Raw genomic sequence first — 21,502 nt, 5'->3', positions numbered from 1 at the left:
CGATTGTGATGTAAAGGAAAAAGGCATAAATAAAAATATATATTTATATTCATTGATAGATTTTTTAAGAATAAAATTAACCTAAACCTGAGCTAATGAGGCTGAAAAGCAAGATGCCATTGATAGTGTTGGCAAAACTGGGAAGATGCCTTTTGGGGAAATTTTTCCTACTAACAGTTCCCTACTGGCAGGGAACTGTTCTTTCTGTTCTTCAACATAAAGCCACTGTGGAAAATTGCCAATCAGAATATGTGAATCAGTGAATGTTTGTAAAATTGATGAGGTTTTTTTTCTTTTCCTGGTAACAAATCCTTTGTGTTCAATAAGAAAGCACTTATGACTTGGATTGTATACTATCTGTTAAATCAATAGGCCCTGGAAGTTGACTGTGATCTCTGCAAGTTCCAGAGTGCAATTAAGGACAAAAGCAAATTCTTGGGGGGGATCAACATAGAACCTCTTTTTCAAGGAAGTGATCTCTGTTTTCTAAGAAGAATTCAGAGTTAAGAATGATCAAATCAAAGGCTTTGTTACACAGCTCTCAAAATTCTCAATGCTCTCTCAAAAATTCACATAATTTAAGATTATATTTAGGCTTTTTTGAGATGCAAATGAGAGTGCTGCAATCTCTGCAAGGTGTTCATGATCACAATTCAGTACTGAACATTCTTCAGAAAAATTATATTTTCTCTTTTTTTGAATAGTCCCTCTTATAAAATGAATGCTCAAATTCTAAGCAGCAGACCAGAAGGCACAGGATCTTCTATTTAAGAATTTCATCTAAAAACATTTTTAGTATCTTAAAAAGCAAAAATTAATTCAAGAGGCACACACACAACTTTTTGACAAAATCATAAAGATATAGTTAAAAATGCCTCCTTAGTGAATTTCAAAAACCAAAGTAGAATTGTGAAAATTTTAAAACAGCATGAGTGAAGGATTGATAGTATACAATAGAAAAGAAATAGCAAGTTTATTAGTGAGTCAATATCATCACCAAAATCATCAACAGGCTCTTAATAAGTCTCTTTGAATATGTCAGGTTTTGTGGTAGGAATATAAAGAAAAATGCCAAATAGTCTCTGTCCTCAAGGATCATAGAATATAAAAGGGGGGACAACAGGTACATGTAAAGAGAGCAATCTCATGGAACATGCACACAATTGCCCTTCTTTATTCTAGACTTCTAAAAGTACTGGCTTTAGCACTTGGGTATGCTTGGGATAGCTAGGTGGTACTACTAGGATAGACTACCAGGCCTGGAGTCAGGAAAACATCTTCCTGAGTTCAAATCTAGCTTCAGATATTTACTAGTTGTGTGACTCTGGGCATGCTACTTAATCTTGTTTGCCTCAGTTTCCTCATCTGTCAAATGAGCTGGAGAAACAATTGGCATACCTCTCCAGTATCTTTGCCTAGAAAGTCTCAAATGGGGTCATGAAGAGTCAGGCAGGACTGAACAACAATGTTGGGGATAATAGGAAGAATGGGTCTCAAATGCTTAAGGATAAAGATGTTTTGACATGACAAAGAAATTCCTACATTGACTGCTGAGCTGGAAAGGCAAACAACTCAATGAACCTTTAGAGACTGACAGCCCTTCTGGCCCACACTTCTTTCTCTGACCCTCCTGGATGGTAAGTAGTGCTCTTTTTCAATAAACTCCTTGTGGATCAGTGGAAGTGCTTTCTCCCTTTCTCTAACCAATGGATCATGGACTCAACTAGGTGAGCTTGTACCTGGGTCCCAGGCAGCTTTTTCTGTCTTATGTTTCTTTTCCTGAGTAGATGACCAAACATCATTCTTGAATGAGTGGCCAGGCTTGGAGGTGATTTTGCTAAGAGAAGTCCAGAGTTCCTGTGTTAAATGAATGGAACTGACTGAAGCTTTTGCATTGGGGAAGACAATCACTGTCAAGAGGAAGACCCTAAGTCTCTTGCTTGGCTTGACAGAAGACATGGACTTCATGTAAGAACACAAAGAGCTGAAGAGAAATGGAAAATACCTAATCAGCAATCCTGCAATCTGCCACAGGATTGTTTCAACTCCTTTCTCAGAATCTCCTTGATTTTTGCTATGTTGTTGTTTTTTTTTTTGGCCTGTACTTTTATCTGTTTGCAATCTGTTTATAAGAATTCTTTTGTATAGAGGGAAAAAAATACTTGTCCCATGTCTTATTTTGTTGTTCAGTCATTTTTTCAATAGTGTCTATCTCTTCATGCTGTCATTTGGAATTTTCTTGGTAAAAGATCCAGGAGGAGTGGTTTGCTATTACCTCATGTTTATTATAAGGTTTAAGTATTAGTCTCCTATTAGATTGTAACAGTAGGGAAACATTAAGTTATAGAATCCTTTAAGTCATTCTGAAATGTAGGCTAAGAGATTTTGGTGGCCTGGGCCTCTTTTTCTAGATTTCTTGACAATGTGCTGGTTGTTACCAGTGAAGTGACAGACCTGTTGTGAAGATAGGATTGGGATTAACTCTCCCCTCACTTACTTTTAAATTTAATCCCCAGAATCATATACACCCTACTTAATGCATAAGTGGGGGAGGTCTGCAACCCATGTGCTAAAGTAGGTGACAACTCAGAAATGACTGACTTCCCCCTGGGCAGTCCTAAGCAAAGTTATGAACTGCATTTGGTCCCTGTAAAGTGGAGGAAGGCACAGGAAGTGACAAAAAGAAGGGTCTTTAAAAGTGGCTGCAACTTCCTGTGAGGGCAGTCTTTGAGCTCTTTTGGGGCTTTGGAGGCTGGTGGAGGACCTTCTTCAGAGTGGACCTGGGACTATAGTATTTGATAAGACTGCTCTTGGATCTTCTCCTTTTGGAGTCACTGTTTGGGTGAGTGAAAAAGCTGACTCCTTTCCTGGCTTCTGGAGAGCCTGGTCTCCAGAGGAGGCCTTCTGGTTATTTACCACAGGGTCCTCTGGCTAACTGGCCGTCTCACTGAGGGTCCTTTGGTGAAGGACTGATTGGCCCAGCCTGAGTTGAACCAGGCACCAGAGAAATGTCTAGGGTGATTAGATAGATTGCTTACTCTACCATTTTTCACATTTCTCTTAAATAAAGCTGCTAAATAAAAAGTCATTTGACTTGAGTTATAATATTGGTGACTACATTCTCTCATATTTTAGTCAAACAATTCATTTTAACCCTTACACTGTCCAACATATTCTCTTTCACAACTGCCACAGGATTGTTTCAACTCCTTTCTCAGAATCCCCTTGATATTTTTTCTATGTTTTTTTTTGCCTGCACTTTTATCTGTTTGCAATTTGTTTATAGAAATTCTTTTGTATAGAGGGAAAAAAATACTTGTCCCATGCCTTATTTTGTTGTTCAGTCATTTTTTCAATAGTGTTTATCTCTTCATACTGTCATTTGGAATTTTCTTGGTAAAAGATCCAGGAGGAGTGGTTTGCCATTTCCTTCTCCAGATTATTTGATAGCTGAGGAAACTGAAGCAACCAGGGTTGAGTAACATGTTCAGAGTCACACAGCTAGGGTCTGAGGTGGTAGTTAAACTCAGGGCTTCTTGAAGCCAGGTTCAGTGTTCTAGACATTCTACCACTTAGCTGCTCCATGCCTTATTTACATTGCATATTGAGCATCTTTTTACTCTTCTGTTTTAGGGAGTCCTATATGTGAGACAAAACCTATGGTAGAAATAATTTGTCTCTGGGGTGCTAGAGTGGGGAGGAGAAAAAAGCCCCAAAATGTGAGAAAATGGAGCCTAGCCCCTCATTTATTAGAGATCCGATTTTCCTAGGATTGAACTAGGTCAACATGCCTAGAACAAGAGCAGACTGGAAGGTAGAGTGAATGCATTGCTTCAGACCGTTGGGTCTAGGAGTCATTTCTCAATGTTACATACACATATCAGTATATATATGACACACATAACACAGACACAAGATAACCTTGGATAGGAAGGCCTCAGCTGCCAAGGGTTGGGGGTGAGGTCTGGGGGGGATCAGAAAAAGTTTCTTGAGGGAGATAGCACTAAACTGGTTCTTGAAGGAAGCCAGGTATTCCAAGAGGCAGAGGTACTGGAAGAAAGCGCTTGAGGCATAACGGATAGCAGAGAGACAAGAGATGGAGGGTGATAAAGGGACAGCAGGTGAACCAGGCTGGCTGGACCACAGAGTATATGAAAAACAGTAATATAAAAAATAAAATAATAAAATAAAAAAAATAAAATAATAAAAAAATAAATAATAAAATAAAAATAAAAAGTAATATAAAAAAGAATGAAGAGGCAAGAAAGGCAGATTGTGAAGAGTTTTAAATGTGTGTGTATGAGAGAGAGAGAGAGAGAGAGAGAGAGAGAGAGAGAGAGAGAGAGAGAGAGAGAGAGAGAGAGAGAGAGAGAGAGAGAGAGAGAGAGAGAGAGAGAGAGAGAGAGAGAGAGAGAGAGAGAGAGAGAAGTAGGGAGGGAAAGGGAGCACTTATTTAAAAAAAGGTCACTTTGGCAGGGATTTAAGACATGAATTAGAATAGAGGCGAGGTAGAAAAGCCAAATGGGATGCTTTTGGAATCATCCAGGTGAGAAGTAATGAGAGGACAGAGGTTTTGTCAGTGGAGAGAGGGAGATATATGAGAGAGATATAAATGAGATATAAATGAAATAGAAAGGGGCAGGATTTGGAAGTTGATTAGTTATATGATTGGAAAGGAAAGTGTAGATATATATTTAATATTATATTTAAATATAAATGTTTATTTCTATCCCTTATTCAGTTCTAAGTGAATTTTACATCCTGGCAAGTATCAGATCTGTGAAAAATCAAATGCCTTATAAAAACAGAAAAATTTAACATTTGAAAAAGGAATTATTTCACTGTGGTGATCTCATTGATACAGATATTTCCCACAATGAAACAACACCTTCTGATCTTTTGCTACTGATCAGAACACAGACCTTCTGGTGAAGATAAGCCTAGGGACTATTTAACCCAATACTCTCATTTTACCAAGAACTAGGGAGGCGTGACTTCCCCAAGTTCACAGAGAAAGTAAACACTAGGAGCAAAATCTGAGCCCAGATCTTCTTGCTGTAGAATAAATGTTCTTTTCTACGAATGTAAAATAGAGATTTTGAACCCTAGACTTCAATCCCCAGAAGTCCTTGGTACTTCCCAGAATTCCCTATAATCTCATCTGAGTCTCTACCTGGGCGAGATCACAATTAGTATTTAAACTGGCAGCAACACCTACCTCATCCTCTTCTATGCTCTGCTCAGCTATTTGCAAGATGTAGTAAGTAAGCTTTGAATGGGTTAATCAGCCCTAGGCATGTCTTCTTATTTTGTATCTTTGATTTCTAATAATCCTTAATAAACCTCATAAAATATAATATTTCTATTACTAGAGACTAATTCAGTGGTAAAGAGAGTTGTCTAGGTAGAGCAGAGGATGCTCTAGAGAGTGCTGGGCCTGGAGTCAGGAAGACTCATCTTCCTGAATTCAAATCCGACCTCAGACACTGTGTGACCCTGGATAAATCACATGCATCCTGTTTGCCTCCAATTCCTAATCTGTCAAATGAGCTGGAGGAGGAAATGGCAAACCTTTCCAGTATGTTTGCCAAGAAAATCCCAAACGGATCAAAAAGAGTCTGACAGACTGAAAAGGACTGAATAACAAGAATCTCTCAAAATAATCTACAAAAGTATGCCTAATATCATGGGTGCCTTTCTCTAGGTTTCTTTTTTTCTTTCATTTTTCCTTCCTTCCTTCCTTTCTTTCTTCAGATTAAATAACTTGTCCAGAATCACCCAGCTAGAAAGTGTCTGAGATCAGCTTTGATCTCAGGACCTCCCTTCTTCAGGTCGAACTCTTATCTATTGAGCCACTTAGCTTCACCGTTTTCTAGGTTTCTTGTCAATTTGTAGTTACCAATGAAATGAGTTAACTGTCCACCAAGTTAATTTTCACTCTAATCACATGATTGCCCTAATTCCTTTCCCAGGGATACTTCAGTATCTTCTATGCTGTTTTTTCCCCTGCAAATTTATTTGTTTACAATACACTACAACCCATAATGTAGATTTTTATTTCTTGAAAATAGTAGTATTTCGTGATCTGGTATATGGTATAAATAGAATATCGAGATTTGAAATACAGGAATCAGTTTTTGATCAAGGACTTGGGTTTATGGAGGTAAATGAAATGACATCTAACATTCCTAAATGAGATAAAAATAAAGGCAGATTTGCCTATGTATCCACACAGGAAAAATCAAATGGATGAGAAATTACTATTGCCCAGAATATGGTAAGCATTTAGAGAGTCAAGCTATCTGTACTGGACAATAACGTGGGTTCAGAATGGATTAGCAGGAAGAAAATAGACTGCAAAAAAGAATTACTCCTCACACTACTGGGTGTTTCTATTTATCAACCTCAGGCTTGCCAGAGATAATCCTCAATATCTTCCTCTCTACTTTTACCATGGGGATTTGAGAGTACCTATTGATTTTCCCCCCTAAAACTGTATCACAGATACAAACTCTTGACTTTGCTCACTCAGCACAAGTCTTTAGTTCAAAAAAGGTATTACTCCACATCGGGGGTAGGGTGGCAAGGAGAGGGAAGAAGGGGATTTCTAGGGAGAAATTAATCTCCCACTTTTTTTATTCCTCCACAGTTGCTTTGTTTCCTTAACACATTTCAAGCGGAAGACCAAAAGGAAGAACGCAAGGGTGGCCACAGCTCTCAAGAGGAGGGACTTGGGAGCCATATATATCTCCAACGGGCCCCTTCCCCAGTTCTGTTCTCTTTGCCTTTCCCCCTTCCCCTCGTTCCCGTTCTCCTTCTTGCTCGGGCTGCCAATCAGAGCGCTGACCTTCCGCCGCCACGCCCCCTCCCTCCTCCAGCGAAGCCGCCAGACTCAGACTGGGGGCGGGGTGGAGCAGGGCGGGCGCGAGGCGGGCGGGGTGACCGTCTGACTGACAGACGGACAGAACCGCCGGACCGACGGGCGCGCGGGAGGCCAGGCGGACAGGCAGGCGAGCTAGGCTAGGCGGGGCCGATGGGGCTGGGCGATCGGGGCCGGCTTTGGCCAACTCGACTCGCGAGGCCGCCTCCGGGTTGCGTGTGAAGAAGGCGCGAGGCTGGCAGGGGGGGCGGGGGCTCGGGCTCCGGCCAGGCATGGGTCGGGGCGCCGACGGGCGCGCGGGCCTGGTGGGGGCCTGGGCCGGAGAGGCGGGGGCTGAGGCCGAGGGGTGGGGGCTGGGGGGCGGCTGAGGCGAGGAAGGGGCCGAGCCAAGGCGGTGGGTGGAGCGGAGCCGGGGCGCGGCGCGGCGCGGCGCGTGGAGGGGGGGCGGAGGAGGCCGAACACGAGCGCGCCTGCCCGGACCTCGGCGGCGGCGGCGGCTGCAGCGGCGGCGGCGGCGGCGGCGGCGGCGACGGCGGCGGCGGCGGCGACGACCGAGGAGGAGGAGGCAAGCAGGCGGACGAGGCCGCCCCCATGGGCGGGTGTGTGGGCGCCCAGCACGACTCCTCGGGTAGCCTCAACGAGAACTCGGAAGGCACCGGAGGTAGGTGAGCGGCAGGGGGCAGCCTCGTCCCCCCATTGTTCCCTGGGCAGGCCCCGGGGGAGGGGGTGAGTGGGCTGCCTTTCCCGTCCCGGGCTACTGGCCTCCCCCACTTGGATGCCCTCTCCCGCGGAGACCCTCCCTTTCCCCTCCCCCAGCCCGGCTGAAGCCCCCTTTGTCATCTCCCTCACGTCACCCCTTTCCTCTCCCCCGGCTCCTGCACATGGATAGGGCCGGGCAGGCTCCCCCTGGGCTCGGCTGGGGGGTCCTTCGGCTGCCTCCGGTACAGACTACGGGTCCCGGAACCTCTAGCACGGGTGGGTTTTGTTCTTCAGCTTGTGCTTTCTTCCACTCCTTGAGGGAATCTCTAGTTTCAGGCTTCTGGTCCCCCAAATCCCCACCGGTCTTCCCAACACGACCTCCCCACCTCCAAAAAAAAATCCATCCATCTCTCTTTGCTTTCAAGACTGCTTTCTGATCTGCTTTCTTCACTCCCTTGTTTAGGGACGATTTACTCTCCTGCCCATTTAATTATTCAGGAAGCGGGTGGAGGCTCGCAGGCTAGAGAAAATGGATTGAGGGATTGGGGCGGGGGGGGGGGGGATGTTGGAGTTTAATGCTTCTATCTCCACGTAGCCCCCGCCACCCCCTCTCTGCACCCTTGTTTTACGGAGTTGACTGGTCTCAGCTTTCGGGAGTTTCAAATGACAGCTGCTCTGGTGGTTCCAATTTGTCCATTGGAACGTGCAACTTTATTGAGTTCCGTTTGAGAGTCTCGAGTATTTTAGAAAGGGTGTGGGTTTGAGAAATGATCTATTAAAACTTTTTTTCTTCTAACTGTATTGAGGATAGTTGTATGGCCTCCTGGTGTGCTAATCACACTAGTTTCCAAGCATCTATCTGCTGTATACAGTATGGCTTACCTACACTATTCACCTGCACTTTGAGATTGTTTTCTTATTCTTAACACAAAGTACAATTACTTAATTTAGTCACTAGATACTCATTTGCCTATTAGAGTAATTGCAGGTCAGTATTTCGTTGTGAAAATACAATTTTATCTTTCCGAGGGCAAGTTACTTTTAAATATAGTATTCATGGAAGGCAATGAGGCACCAAAGAGATAGGGCAGTGGGCATTGTGGGGACTTAATAAATGTTGATTGATTGGTTGATTGAGCAGGACCACCCACCCAAGTCTTTTCTGACCTTAGGCAGTTAATTCACTTAATGATTTCCTACCATCTGAGACTATAGAAAACCATCTGAGAATATGAATTGCAAAAAAATCACTGATCTGCTTTGGTGGAGGGTGTCTTGTTTAGGAGATCCTTATATATGAAATCTGGTCCGTTTGTTTTAATCAACATTTATTAAATACTTATGCACAAAGCTTTGTGCTAGCTCACTTAGGTAAAGTACTTAATTCCTTTTCTATTCACATTAGCACAGGTTTTGTAGGTTTGTAGAAATTAACTTTGAATTTTATGGACAACAGTTTTGGTGTTTAGTTTGATTATTGGATGTCTAGAACTATGGAGTGCCTTTGAAAAGATAGTTGCTGAAATGAATTTTTAGATAAAGGGAAAAAAATAGATTCTGGTACAATATATATATATATATATATATAGACTTCTTGCTTGTCTTCTAGTATTAATTACTCTTTGAGCCAGGCAAGCATTTATGTTCAAAGATTATTTTTTTCCCTGAATTACATGATCTTTAGGCTCATCACTTTATTAAAACCTCTGGGCACAAGATGTAACTAAATCATGAACAAATATCTTGAAATCTCACTGAAGGAAATTTTCGTGAATTAGTTGGTGAAAAAGCTCACCTAGTAGTTCACCGAGTGACATAGTATTAGGTGGCAAGTTAAAAACTAGATACACAATAAAAATAGTACTGTACTGGGAAAGTGGAAGGAAGCACTGATGTGATATATAGTATGGTCTATCTGACTATACATGATCAGTGCTTGCTGTGTTTTCAAGTTTTAGTGTACTTTCTTTCCCGATCATCTTTTATTCACAGGTACTGGTCCAAACAAATTTCTTGATTTATTTAATATTTATTTAGTTCATATTATGTGCAAGATATTGTGCTAGGGGTCACTTTGGTGTCAACCTGGATCCCTTGCTTCCACTCCAAGTGCACATCTAATCTATCACATATACATATACAATCTCTCATCAAGTTGTATTTCTGTCTTTGCAACATCTCTTATATCAGACCCTTTTCTCTATTCCTGTAGCTACTACCGTGGTACAGTTTATCCAGACTATATCTGTAGCCAGTTTATTATTAGTCTCCCTACCTCAAGTATCTCTACTCCAATCCATCCGTCATTCAGCTGCCAAAGTAATTTTCCTAAATCAGGGGTCTGAACCTGTCATTGCCCTCCCAGTAGACTACTGAGTTCCCTATTATCTCCAACATCAAACATAAATCCTCTATTTGACTTTTAAAGCTCTTCACAACCTAGCCCCTTTCTAACTTTCCAATCTTACTCCCTTTCAAGTACTCTAGGATCTAAACATCACTAGCCTTATTGCTGTTCTTGCACATGACATGCCATCTCCTCACTATGAACCTTTTTCTTGGATGTCTCCCATGCCTAGAATTTTCATCTTCCTGTCTTTTGGCTTCTCTGCTTCCTTCAAGACTCAACTCAAAAATGCATTTCCATGGATTGAACACCAGACTTGGGGACTGGAGGTCCAGGGTTCAAATCTGGTTTCAGATACTTCTTAGGTGCTTGACCCTGGACAAGTCACTTAACCCCAGTTTTTTAGCCTTTTCGTCTTAAGACTCTTAATACCTATTTTAAAACAGAAGATAAGGGTTACTTTTTTTTTTTTAAGGTAACTTGAAGAGGGCAGGAAGAAATAGATTAAGATTAGTTAGACTAGTTGGTTTGGGTTTTTTCAATTGCTATTGACTAAGCTAAAGAAATGGTATACAGTTTAAATTTTTTAGAATTGCATTCCTCAGAAGAATTCAAAATTTGTTTTTATGGAAGAGGGATATAGTCACCACCCAAAAATCAGTGTATTGCTGCAATGGGATTATGGTCTTTACTGGTTGCTAATAGAAAATGTCTTAAAGAATAAGACTTGGGAATATTATTATGGTTACCAAGAAGAAAACCTTGAATGGCTCGGTTATCCATGGATTTTGATAATTGGTGCCCATGTTTTGTTTTATTGGTACTCATAATTGAATTAGTGTGTGTGGGGGGGATTATGCAGAATTTGTATTGTGAGTTTAATAGTTCTTATTCAGAATCAGCTGAGTCAAGGAACCAAGATCTTAAATGCATTAGATTTAAGAGGAGAAGACATGTCTTCTTAAGAGCACAACAACATAATTTTGAAAGATGTGCAATAATTGCAAGTAGCTTTAAAAGATATACCATTTCTATATAGGTCAGGAAGAATTTTAAAAACTAGTATTGAATATGATGTTTCTATACATCATAGATGGCATTGATTTCAAGCTGCAAAGATGAATACTTTCCATTCACAGCATAATTTATAGACTGTTTTGACTCAACCCTTCCTAAATATCAGCTAGCACTGGTAAAAAATGGCTTGGTATCTTTTAAAGGAACTGGACCAATTTAGTGATATACATGGGGAAAAATAGATCTTAGCTGCTTATACAGTATATGAAAATATGTCCATATTGTGAAATATGTCAGTCAGTAAACATTTATTTGACTTTTGCTATTTGCCAGGCACTATAAGCTGGAAATTTTAAAAAGAGGCAAAAAACAGCCCCTACGCTTAAGGAACTTATAATTTAATTGAGGAGGCAGCAACAAAGATGCAGAAACAAGCTATATACAAGACAAATTGTTGTTCAGTCATTTCAATTGTGTCTGATTCTTCGTGACCCCATTTGGGGTTTTCTTGGCAGAGATACTGGTACAGTTTTCTACTTCCTTCTCCAGCCTATTTTATAATGAGGAAACTGAGGCAAACAGGGTGATGTGACTTGTCCAGAGTCACATAGCTAGGAAGTGTCTGAAGCTGGGTTTAAATTTAGGGCTTCCTCTTTCCAGGCCCAGGACTCTATCCACTGCTACCTAACTGCCTCCTGATAATTCTGTTTGTTGTTCAGTGGACTGCCTGACTCTTATCCCATGGACCATACTGTCCACAGGTTGGTTGGTTTGTTTGTTTTTTGGCAAAGATATTGGTTTGACATTTCCTTCTCCATTGGATTAAAGAAAACAGGTTAAGTGGTTTGCCCAGGATCACTAAGTGCCTGAGGCTGGATTTGAGTTCAGGTTTTCATGAGTCCCTAGCCCAGTGCCCAATGCACTCAACCATCTACCTGCCTACGAGATAAATAGGAAATGATGAAAAGAAGGAAGGCATTAGAGTTAAGAAGGGTTGGGAAAGGCTTCCTATAGAAGATGAAATTTTTGTTGGGATTTAAAGGAAACCAGAGAAGCCAGTAGGCAGAGATCAAAGAGGGAGAACGTTCCTGGCATAGAAGACCACCTGAGAAAACCCGGACCCAAGAGAATGGAGTGTCTTATTAGGGGACCTACAAGAAGGCCTGTGTCACTGGATGGAAGAGCACACGGTGGGGAGACTGGAAAAATGTAGGGGTCTAGACTGTTAAAAACTTTGAGTCTGAACAGAGAATTTTGTATTTGATTCTGGAGGTAATAGTTATCCACTGGAGTTTGAGTAGGGATGTGACATGGTTGGACCTATGTTTTAGGAAAATTTTTTTGGTGCTGAATAGAGGATAGATTAAAATAGGAAGGGATTTGAGGCAGGCACAGGCAGACCTACCAGCAAACTAATACAATAAATAGTCTATTAATAATTAGGTGATGTCAGAAATGGCACATCATGTGTGCACAGGAACATGCACTTATATGGGTAAGTGGCAGTGTTAGAGGAGAGCAAGGGGCATATTGGAGAGATGTTGCAAAGATGAAATTGACAGGCCTTGGCAACAGCTTGGTATGAGGGATGGGGTGAAAGAGAGTGAGGAATCAAGAATGACATGTAGGTTGTAAGCCTGAGGATTGGAAGGGTGGTGGTACCTCAGTTTACAATAATAGAAAAGTTTGGGGGTTGGGAGAAAGGTAATGAGTTTGATAGAACCACTGCATCCAAGATTAGAAGGAAAACAACAAACTTGGGGGGAAGTTTTTTATAACAAATTGCTCTGATAAAGGTCTCATTTCTAAATAACTAAGTCCAATTTATAAGAATTCAAATCATTCCCCAATTGATAAATGGTCAAAGGATATGAATATAGGCAGTTTTCAGATGAAGTACTCAGAGCTACCAATAATCATGAAAAAAATGTCCTAAATTCCTCTTGATTAGAGAAATGCAAATAAAAACAACTCTAACATACCACCTCACAACCTATCAGATTACAGTATGACAGTAAGGAAAATGATGAATGTTGGAGGGGATGTGGTAAAATTGGGTCACTAATGCATTGCTGGTGGAGTTGTGAACTGATCTAACCGTTCTGGAGGGCAATTTGGAATTATGCCCAAAGGGCTATAAAAGAATGCATGATTTTTGATCCAATAATACCACTACTAGGTCCCAAAAAGATTTTTTAAGATGGGAAAGGATCTGTTTGTTCAAAAATATTTAGAGCTACTCTTTTTGTGGTGGCAACAAACTGGAATCTAAAGGGATGTTCTTCAGTTGGGGAATGGCTGAACAAAATGTGGCATATGATGGTGATGAAATACTAATGTGCTATAAGGAGTGATGGATAGGATAATTTCAGAAAGAGCTGGGATAGACCTATGTGAACTGATGCAGAGTGAAATAAGCAGAACTAGGAAAACATTGTACACAATAACAGCAATATTGTGGAATGATCATATGTGATAGACTTTGCTATTATCAGCAATACAATGATCCAAAACAATTCTGAGGGACTTATGAAAAAGAATGCTATCCACATCCAGAGAAAGTACTGATGGAATAGGAATACAGATGAAAGCATATGATTTATCATTTGTTTATTTGGGCATATGTTTTGGGGTTTAGATTTTATAAGATTATTCACTTATAAAAATGAATAATATGGAAATATTTTGTGTGATAATATATGTATAACCCAAATTGAATTGTTTGCCTGCCCTGGGAAGGGAATGGAAGAAGGGGGGAAGACAATTTGGATCATATAACTTCTGAAAACTTATGTGGAAATTTGTTATTAAAATACAAAAAAGTTTTTAAAGATGATGAGTTTGGGGGGCAGCTAGGTGGCTCAGTGGATTTGAGAGCCTGGCCCAGAGACAGGAGGTCCTGGGTTCAAATGTGACCTCAGATACTTCCTAGTAAACAGGTACTTATTTAGCACCTACTATGCTAAGTGATTTATGATTATCTTATTTCATCCTCAGAAAAGCTCTGGGAATTAAGTGCTATTATTATCCTCACTTTACAATTGAGGAAATTGAGGCAAACACAGGTTAAGTGATTTGGCCAGTATATAGCTAGTAGTATCTTAGGCTGACACAAGGTCCAGCAATCACTCCATTTTGCTACTTGTCTAGGAGGAAAGATAATCACTTCTGTTTTAGATATGTTGAGTTTGAGATGTCTGAGACACATATTTTTAAATGTCTATTTGGCAGTTGGTGATGAAGAGCTGGGCTGGATACATATATATTGATCTTACAAGTTATCTGCATTGAGATGTAAATAAACCCATGCAAGCTAATGTCACTGAGAGAGTGAAAAGAAAGAGGGAAAAAGAGCAAAGGATATAGTGTTGGAGAACACACATTAGTAAGGAGGTATGATATGGATGATGATCCAGTAAAATAAACTAAGGCTGGAGGTCAGACAGATCAGAAGAGAACCAGGAGGGAATTCTGGAATTCTGTCAAGAAAATCCAGAGATGACAAACTATTCAGGTAGAAAAGATGGTCAACAGAGTCAAATGCAGCAGAGCAGTCAAGAAGGATGAAGACTGAGAAAAGACCATCACATCTGGCAATTAGTAACTTTGAAAAAAGATGTTTCAGTTAAGTGGTTATATAATCATGATGATCTACCTATTTAAGTTAAATTTCAGTACCAATAGCAAAAGATTATTTTATCAGTGTAGCTAAAACATAGGAACTGATTTCTAGAAATACAATGGAAGAAAACTATGATTAAAAAGTTACCAGGACATCCAAGAATGCAAATTTTACATAATGAAAGACATACTTATTCATATCATCTTATCTCAAAAACTGCCTACTCTCCCTCAAGGAAGTAATCCAACACTAATTGGCAGAAGACATATAAGTGATATAAGTATGAGGATATTTTATTTGATCTCTCTTTCCTTGATATTCTCTTCTCTCTAGGTTTTTCAGTAGGTTTTCAGACTCTGTCCTCCTACCTGTGATCATACCTCCTTTAATGGATCCTCATCTAGAACATGTCCTCTAAGTGTCCCATAGAATAGTGTCCTGGACCCTCTTCTCTTCTCCCTATACCTTGTTTCACTTAGTGATCTCCTCAGTTACCAGAGTTTTAATTACCACCTCCATGCTGAGGGTTCTCAATTCTACCTCTCTTACCCCAATTTCTGTTGACCTCTAATCTTGAATCTCCAACTACCTTTCAGATATCTCAAACTGGACATCTAGCAGATAACCTAAATTCAACATGTCCAAAACCAAACTCATTATCTTTTTTTTTTTTAAACTCTTACCTTCCAAGCTTGAATGTGTATTGGTAAGAGTGGTATGGGTTAGGCAATGGGGGTTAAGTGACTTGCCCAGGGTCACACTCCTCTTTCAAACGTGCCTCTTTCACTTTAGGCACCACTATTCTAATTTTCTAGCATCTTAACCTGAATATTCCTTACTCCATATATTTAATCAGTTGCCAAAACTTTTTCTCTTACTCACATTACCACTTTAGTTCAGACACTTATCTCTTCTCATCTAGATCTTTATTTTTTTAAAAAATGTAATTCACTTAACAAAAATCTATTTTCTTTCCCTCCTCTTCCCCTCATTGAAAAAAAAAGAAATGCCCAAACTTTATGAAAAATATGTAAACAAAATTGCCTATATTTTTAATCAAAATTAACATAGTAAAACCAAATCAAGTGTTCAAAATTACTTAATTTTGGAAGTAATTAAATTTTTTTTCCATTTTAAGTTATTTATTAAGTCAATTTAGAATTCCTTGGTTACAAGAATCATATTCTTTCCCTCCCTTCCCTCCCCCCACCCTTCCTGTAGTTGATGCACAATTCCACTGGGTATTACATGTGTCCTTGGTCAAAACCTATTTCCATGTTGTTGGTGTTTGCATTAGGATGTTCATTTAGAGTCTTCATCCCCAATCATATCCCCTTGACCCATGTAATTAGGCAGTTGTTTTTCTTCTGTGTTTCTACTCCCACAGTTTTTCCTCTGAATGTGGATAGTGTTCTTTCTCCTAGATCCATCCAAGTTGTTCAGGGACATTGCATTGCCACTAATGGAGAAGTCCATTACGTTCGATTGTACCACAATGTATCAGTCTCTGTGTACGATGTTTTCCTGGTTCTGCTCCTTTTACTCTGCATCAATTCCTGGAGGTCTTTCCAGTTCCCATGGAATTTCTCCAGTTCATTATTCCTTTGAGCACAATAGTATTCCATCATCAACATATACCACAATTTGTTAGCCATTCCCCAATTGAAAGGTATCCCCTCATTTTCCAATTTTTTGCCACCACAAAGAGTGCAGCTATGAATATTCTTGGACAAGTCTTTTTCCTTATTATCTCTTTGTGGTACAAACCCAGCAGTGCTATGACTGGATCAAAGGGCAGACAGTCTTTTTAGCGTCCTTTGGACATAGTTCCAAATTGCCCTCCAGAATTGTTGAATCAATTCACAACTCCACCAGCAATGCATTTAATGTCCTAACTTTACCACATCCCCTCCAGCATTCACTACTTTTCATTGCTGTCATGTTAGTAAATCTGCTAGGTGTGAGGTCAAAATATATTCTTGACATGACATTACTTTGTATTTCAGTCATGTCCAACTCTTTATGATCCCCATTTGCGGTTTTCTTGACAAAGATACTGGAATGATTTACCATTTTCTTCCTCAGCTCATTTTACAGATGAAGAAACTTGAGTAAAGACATTAAGTGACTTGCCCAAGGTCACACAACTAATAAGTGTCTGAGGCCATATGTGAACTCAAGAAGATGAGTCTTCCTGATTTCAGGCCCTGTACAATATTCCCTGTACCATCTAGCTGCCTTCACATTACTTTATAAAAATTTTTTTAGGTCATTTTAGGAATCATAACAAAGATTACAAGATGAGTGTGAGCCTTCAGATACCAAAATGGTTTTCCTTCTGTATAAAAGTCACTCTTCTTCCTCAGTAAATTACAGTGGTTCCCTATTTGCCACAATATAAAATATTAACTCCTCTGTTTCTTTTTTTTTTTTAAACCCTTACCTATTGGCTCCAAGGCAGAAGAGTGGTAAGGGCTAGGCAATGGGGGTCAAGTGACAGGGTCACACAGCTGGGAAGTTGGGAAGTGTTTGAGGTCAGATTTGATCCTCTGTTTATTTCTTAAAGCCCCTTAACAACCTGATCTACCCTTATTGTATATAATTTGGGGTAATTCATACTTTGTTATTCCCAGAGTCCAGCATAGTGCTTAACATGTAATAGGTGCTCAATAATGCTTATTCCTTAATTGGTTATCTATAATAGTTGAATATACTCTGGGGATTTAAGTTTGTAATCAACATTTCTAGATAGTTTCCTGTTCATGTGGATCCTCTGTTCTTTTCAGGGTTACAGGTCTTAAACCATCTGTGTCTTCTCATCCTCATCATGAACTCTTGTCCGTGGTTTCCAATAACTACCATAGAAGTTGTATTGGATGCTAGCTGCTCCACTCAAGTTTGGGATCCTTATGATAGATCTCTTGATTTTTTTTTTTACATGAGGATTTGTGCCATACTTCTACCAAAGAATCTACTTTAGGTTAAAGCGTTGAATAATACTAGAAATAGAAAACTTCTTGATTGGTGAAATAATGATTCTTCATTAGTGATATGCTGCAGCTTTTTTATATCTACCATTCATCTGTTTGTTGTCCTTTGGGTACCTTGTGACTATTAATTTTTCAGAGACTGTGGTTTTGCATTGTACCCATATGACATTACTGAAGGAATATTGTTATTACAAAGATGGGCTTTTGTTTCAGGGAGGAGCTTAGGGTAATTAAAAGCATTGTTCATTTTCCTAAAGACAATCCAGTCTATTCTTTTCCTTCTGTTCAATTCTGGGCCCTCTGTCCATCTCTAGTGTCTATTCAAAATATATATATGCACTGAAAGACAAAATCTCTGGCTTTGGCTGTCAGACTGTATGGACAAGTATTTACTTGGCTTTTCTTGTCTGAATAATTGTGCCAACAATTATGTATCTCATTTAGGAAACTCTACATTGTCATGGGCAAGCAGCATCTAGATGACCTCACCGTCTATAAAGAATTGTTTTTCTTTTTGGACTTTACTCTGGATTCCCTTCATGACAATGGCAAGCAACTTTGATCATCTGACCATCTGTATGTGCTCCTGTTTTATGCCCAACCTGATAATAATTATTAAGCGGTCATTCTACAAAATATTGTATACTTTCTATGTATGCATTGGAGTCACCTTGTTGGAAGAGAACCTTTAAGATGCTGTTTTCCCCTAGGTGCATTATATAACTAATTTGTGGCTTTTAGCATACTGAATGTAATTTCTGTTATTATAAAAATGTACATTTTAATGAAAATTGACCTCAGAACTTCCATATATCAATATTGAAGAATGTAATGATAATGTAGATTTTTTTTTGTCTATCCACATTGCTAATGATGAATAGCAATTTATTCTGGATAATTAATAAAGAATGTTGATTTCATTAACTATATACACATCCAGATTATGCTAATGGTAGACAAGGATAGGTGGATAATTGGAATCCACTTTTAAGTTTTAGTCCTTTTAGCTAGTAGTTATAATCCCTTCCCTCCATGAAATTTTTTACTATTGCAAATAGAAAAACTAATTGCTTTGAATTTCTTTGTCTTTTATTTAAGAGATTTATTTACAATTTGTTTACAAAATATAGAAAGAATGAAGTAGGAAATGAGAGAAAGGATAGGGTAAGATATCTAGCCTCAGCACTAAGTAATTTGCTTCTGGCCCCTGGCTCAACCTGGGGCAAGAGGGTCCTTAAACCTTGGCTTTGCTGAGGTCCTGGGGAAGTCTCTCAAGAGATAGGGCTTTCCTGAGGCTAGTTTTTTCAGTAAATCCAGGAAAGGAGTCAGCCTTTTCACTCACCACATGTCAGTCCAAAGGAAGAGATTTAAGAATAGGCTCACCAGGAATAGGGTCTCAGGTCTAGTCAGGAGATTCTTGTTCATCTGAAGATCTCAGAAGATTCATTCTCCATAGGAAGACACTTTATTTTGTGTCACTTCCTGTGCCTTCCCCTAATTTTACATCTACCAATCACAGTTGAAGCTTTGCAGTCAGTTTAATTCTGATTTGTTATCCATTATTGCATGCATGGGTCACAGACCTCCCCAACTCAAGTGTATTTACACCTTTGGTGATTAAATCTAAAAATAGGCAGTGGTTACAATTTAATCTTCACAATCAAAGGAGAGTTAATTAATTTCATTTTCACAATCAGGGGAGAATTAAATTTAATCTTCAAAAGCTCCCCAATGATCATTGGGAGACTAGTCTCCTCATTGATCATTTAACATAATCATCTTGTACCCCTAAAATTTTTCTAACTACAGGTGTATACAGTATTGCACCTTCTAAGAGGAAACTACAATAGTTAGAAATACAAGGGAAATAGAAGAGAGAGAGAGCAAAACCAATGTTTTGCTAGGTGCACTGGCAAAAAGCCAATTAGGGGGCAGTCCCCTTTGGCATAACAGTGTACATTTACAATAAATCTTCCCCCTCCCCCCTCTTCAGTTCAATTGATTGCATCCAAAAGTTCATTCTGTATCTTCTTGATGCAGTGTAGGTTTCTGCAGGCATCTTTCTCCAAACAGTTCATTCTCTGGATTCAAGGAGTAAGCAAACTTCTTTTCCTGAAATTTTTTTCTCAAACAAAAATTTAAACCTTGGATTTTTTTAAAATAAAAATACAATACAACCCCCATTGCCTAGCCCTTACTACTCTTCTGTCTTAGAATTAATGCTAAGACAGAAGGTAAGGGTTTAGGGGAAAAAAGTAATTTCAGCTTCTTAATCAAAAGCCAATCACACCTGGTAGAAGGATATAACACTGGTAATAGTTTTATGCCTAAGTGAAAAAAAAAATCAGGATATGCATATAATTTGATTGGTGCACCATATTAGATAATATGAGAATACAAAAGAAGTGTTAAAGGACTCAAATATTCCACTCTGAGTAGACAAGGATTAGAGAATGCTTCTTTAGTGAAAGAAATGAATATGACTGCTACTTTGGGAAGGAAACCAGTGATAACCATTCTTGGTAACTATTTTACTTTGAATAGGGGAAATAGGAAGGAGAGAATTAAAGGAAAATTGCAGTTATTCAGAACAGATTGAAGCTATATAACACAGTGATACTTTGGAAAAGAAATGAGTTTGACTGTAATGAGAGTGGTGAAATAGCCCAGAGATGTTCTGTTATAAAAATTACTGGACCATGAGGAAAAGAGCACTTGATGCAGCATGCATAATGTTTGGGGAAGAGATTTTTGAATTGGCATTATTAAAGTCACAGAAAATCTGGAGAATTGCTTTAGGAACTATACTTCTAGTAGGGTACCTTATTTTTCTGTCAGTGTGGCTGACATTTTCTTAAAGAATTGCAGAATTTTTAAAATCCAAGAGATTTCGTCATACACCTAGTCTAATTCTTAAACTATGGAAGTCTTCATTATAACATAAGTGATAATTGGTTATCCAGCTCCTGCTTAAAGACATTTAATGAAGGAACACAATCACTTTGTGAAGCAGTGCATTCATTTTTTATTAATATCAAACTTAAATTTACACCTTGCACAATTCCTTCCTTGTTCATTATTCTGGCACCAACCAAAATAAGTCTAATCCATTTTCCATATGTCAGCCCCTTCAGTTACTTGAGGGTTACTATCATGTCCATTTGAGTCTTCTCCAACCTAAATATGACCTGGACTCGAGGCCTTTTACCATCTCTTTTATTGTGCCTTCCTTAGTCGTAATAATAATAATAATAGCTAGTATTTTTATCTAGTGCTTACTTTGTGCCAGACACTATGCTAAGTACTTACACTTTTTCTCTTATTTGATATTCACAACAATCCTGGGAATTAGAGTTATTATTATCTACCCTGTTTTACAAGCAGGTTAAGTGACTTGTCCAGGGACACAGCCAATAAGTGTCTGAGATCAGATTTGAACTTAGATTTTTCTAACTCCAGTACCAGCACTCTATCTACTGTGCCACCTAGCTGCTTCTGGTCCAGTCTTAGATTATTATTGTCCTTAAACTGCCATGCTCAGAACCAAGCATAGTATTCTAAATGTGGTTTGACTATGGCAGAGGACATTTCCATCTTATAACCTAACATTGGATAGCTTTTGAACTAAGTTGTTTTTCCATTATTTTTGCATGTGGGCATGATGTTTGGCATGTTGTCATTTCTTTGATTTTGGAAATTTTCATCACCATAGACCACTTGAGTAGTTTGTCTAAATTTGGTGGTCCCATCATACTTGCTTCTTCCCATTATCTCTACTCAACTTCCTCCTTTGGATTAAGGGATAATCAGCAAGCTCGTGCTTCATTGATAGGGCAAAACTCATTGGTTAAAAACTTTACTGAAAATAATGTACTGTTATGCATGTATGTTGCCAAAACAAGCTTATATTCATGATTATGTATCAGTTACTTTGGTATATAGTCAAC

At 39.2% G+C, this 21,502-nt stretch overlaps 1 protein-coding gene across 2 annotated transcripts in view; it reads left to right on the top strand.

The window, feature by feature from the left end:
* The first annotated feature begins 7,360 nt into the window (after positions 1 to 7,360).
* Positions 7,361 to 21,502, top strand: part of UBTD2 (ubiquitin domain containing 2) — a 52,794-nt gene continuing 38,652 nt past the window's right edge. Inside the window, exons 1-2 of one of the 2 annotated variants that reach the window (XM_016424172.2) lie at positions 7,743 to 7,855; positions 18,000 to 18,131. In XM_016424172.2, the coding sequence (XP_016279658.1) occupies positions 18,035 to 18,131 (97 nt within the window). In that variant the 5' untranslated portion in view covers positions 7,743 to 7,855; positions 18,000 to 18,034. Of the gene's footprint in view, positions 7,542 to 7,742; positions 7,856 to 17,999; positions 18,132 to 21,502 lie in introns of those variants that run through there. The other variant, XM_001370468.5, reaches the window with a different exon arrangement.

The sequence above is a fragment of the Monodelphis domestica genome, chromosome 1 (assembly GCF_027887165.1).
Source record: "Monodelphis domestica isolate mMonDom1 chromosome 1, mMonDom1.pri, whole genome shotgun sequence".
NCBI lineage: Eukaryota > Metazoa > Chordata > Mammalia > Didelphimorphia > Didelphidae > Monodelphis > Monodelphis domestica.
Note: the sequence above shows the minus strand (reverse complement) of the source record. Positions and strands in the feature narration are given on the sequence as shown.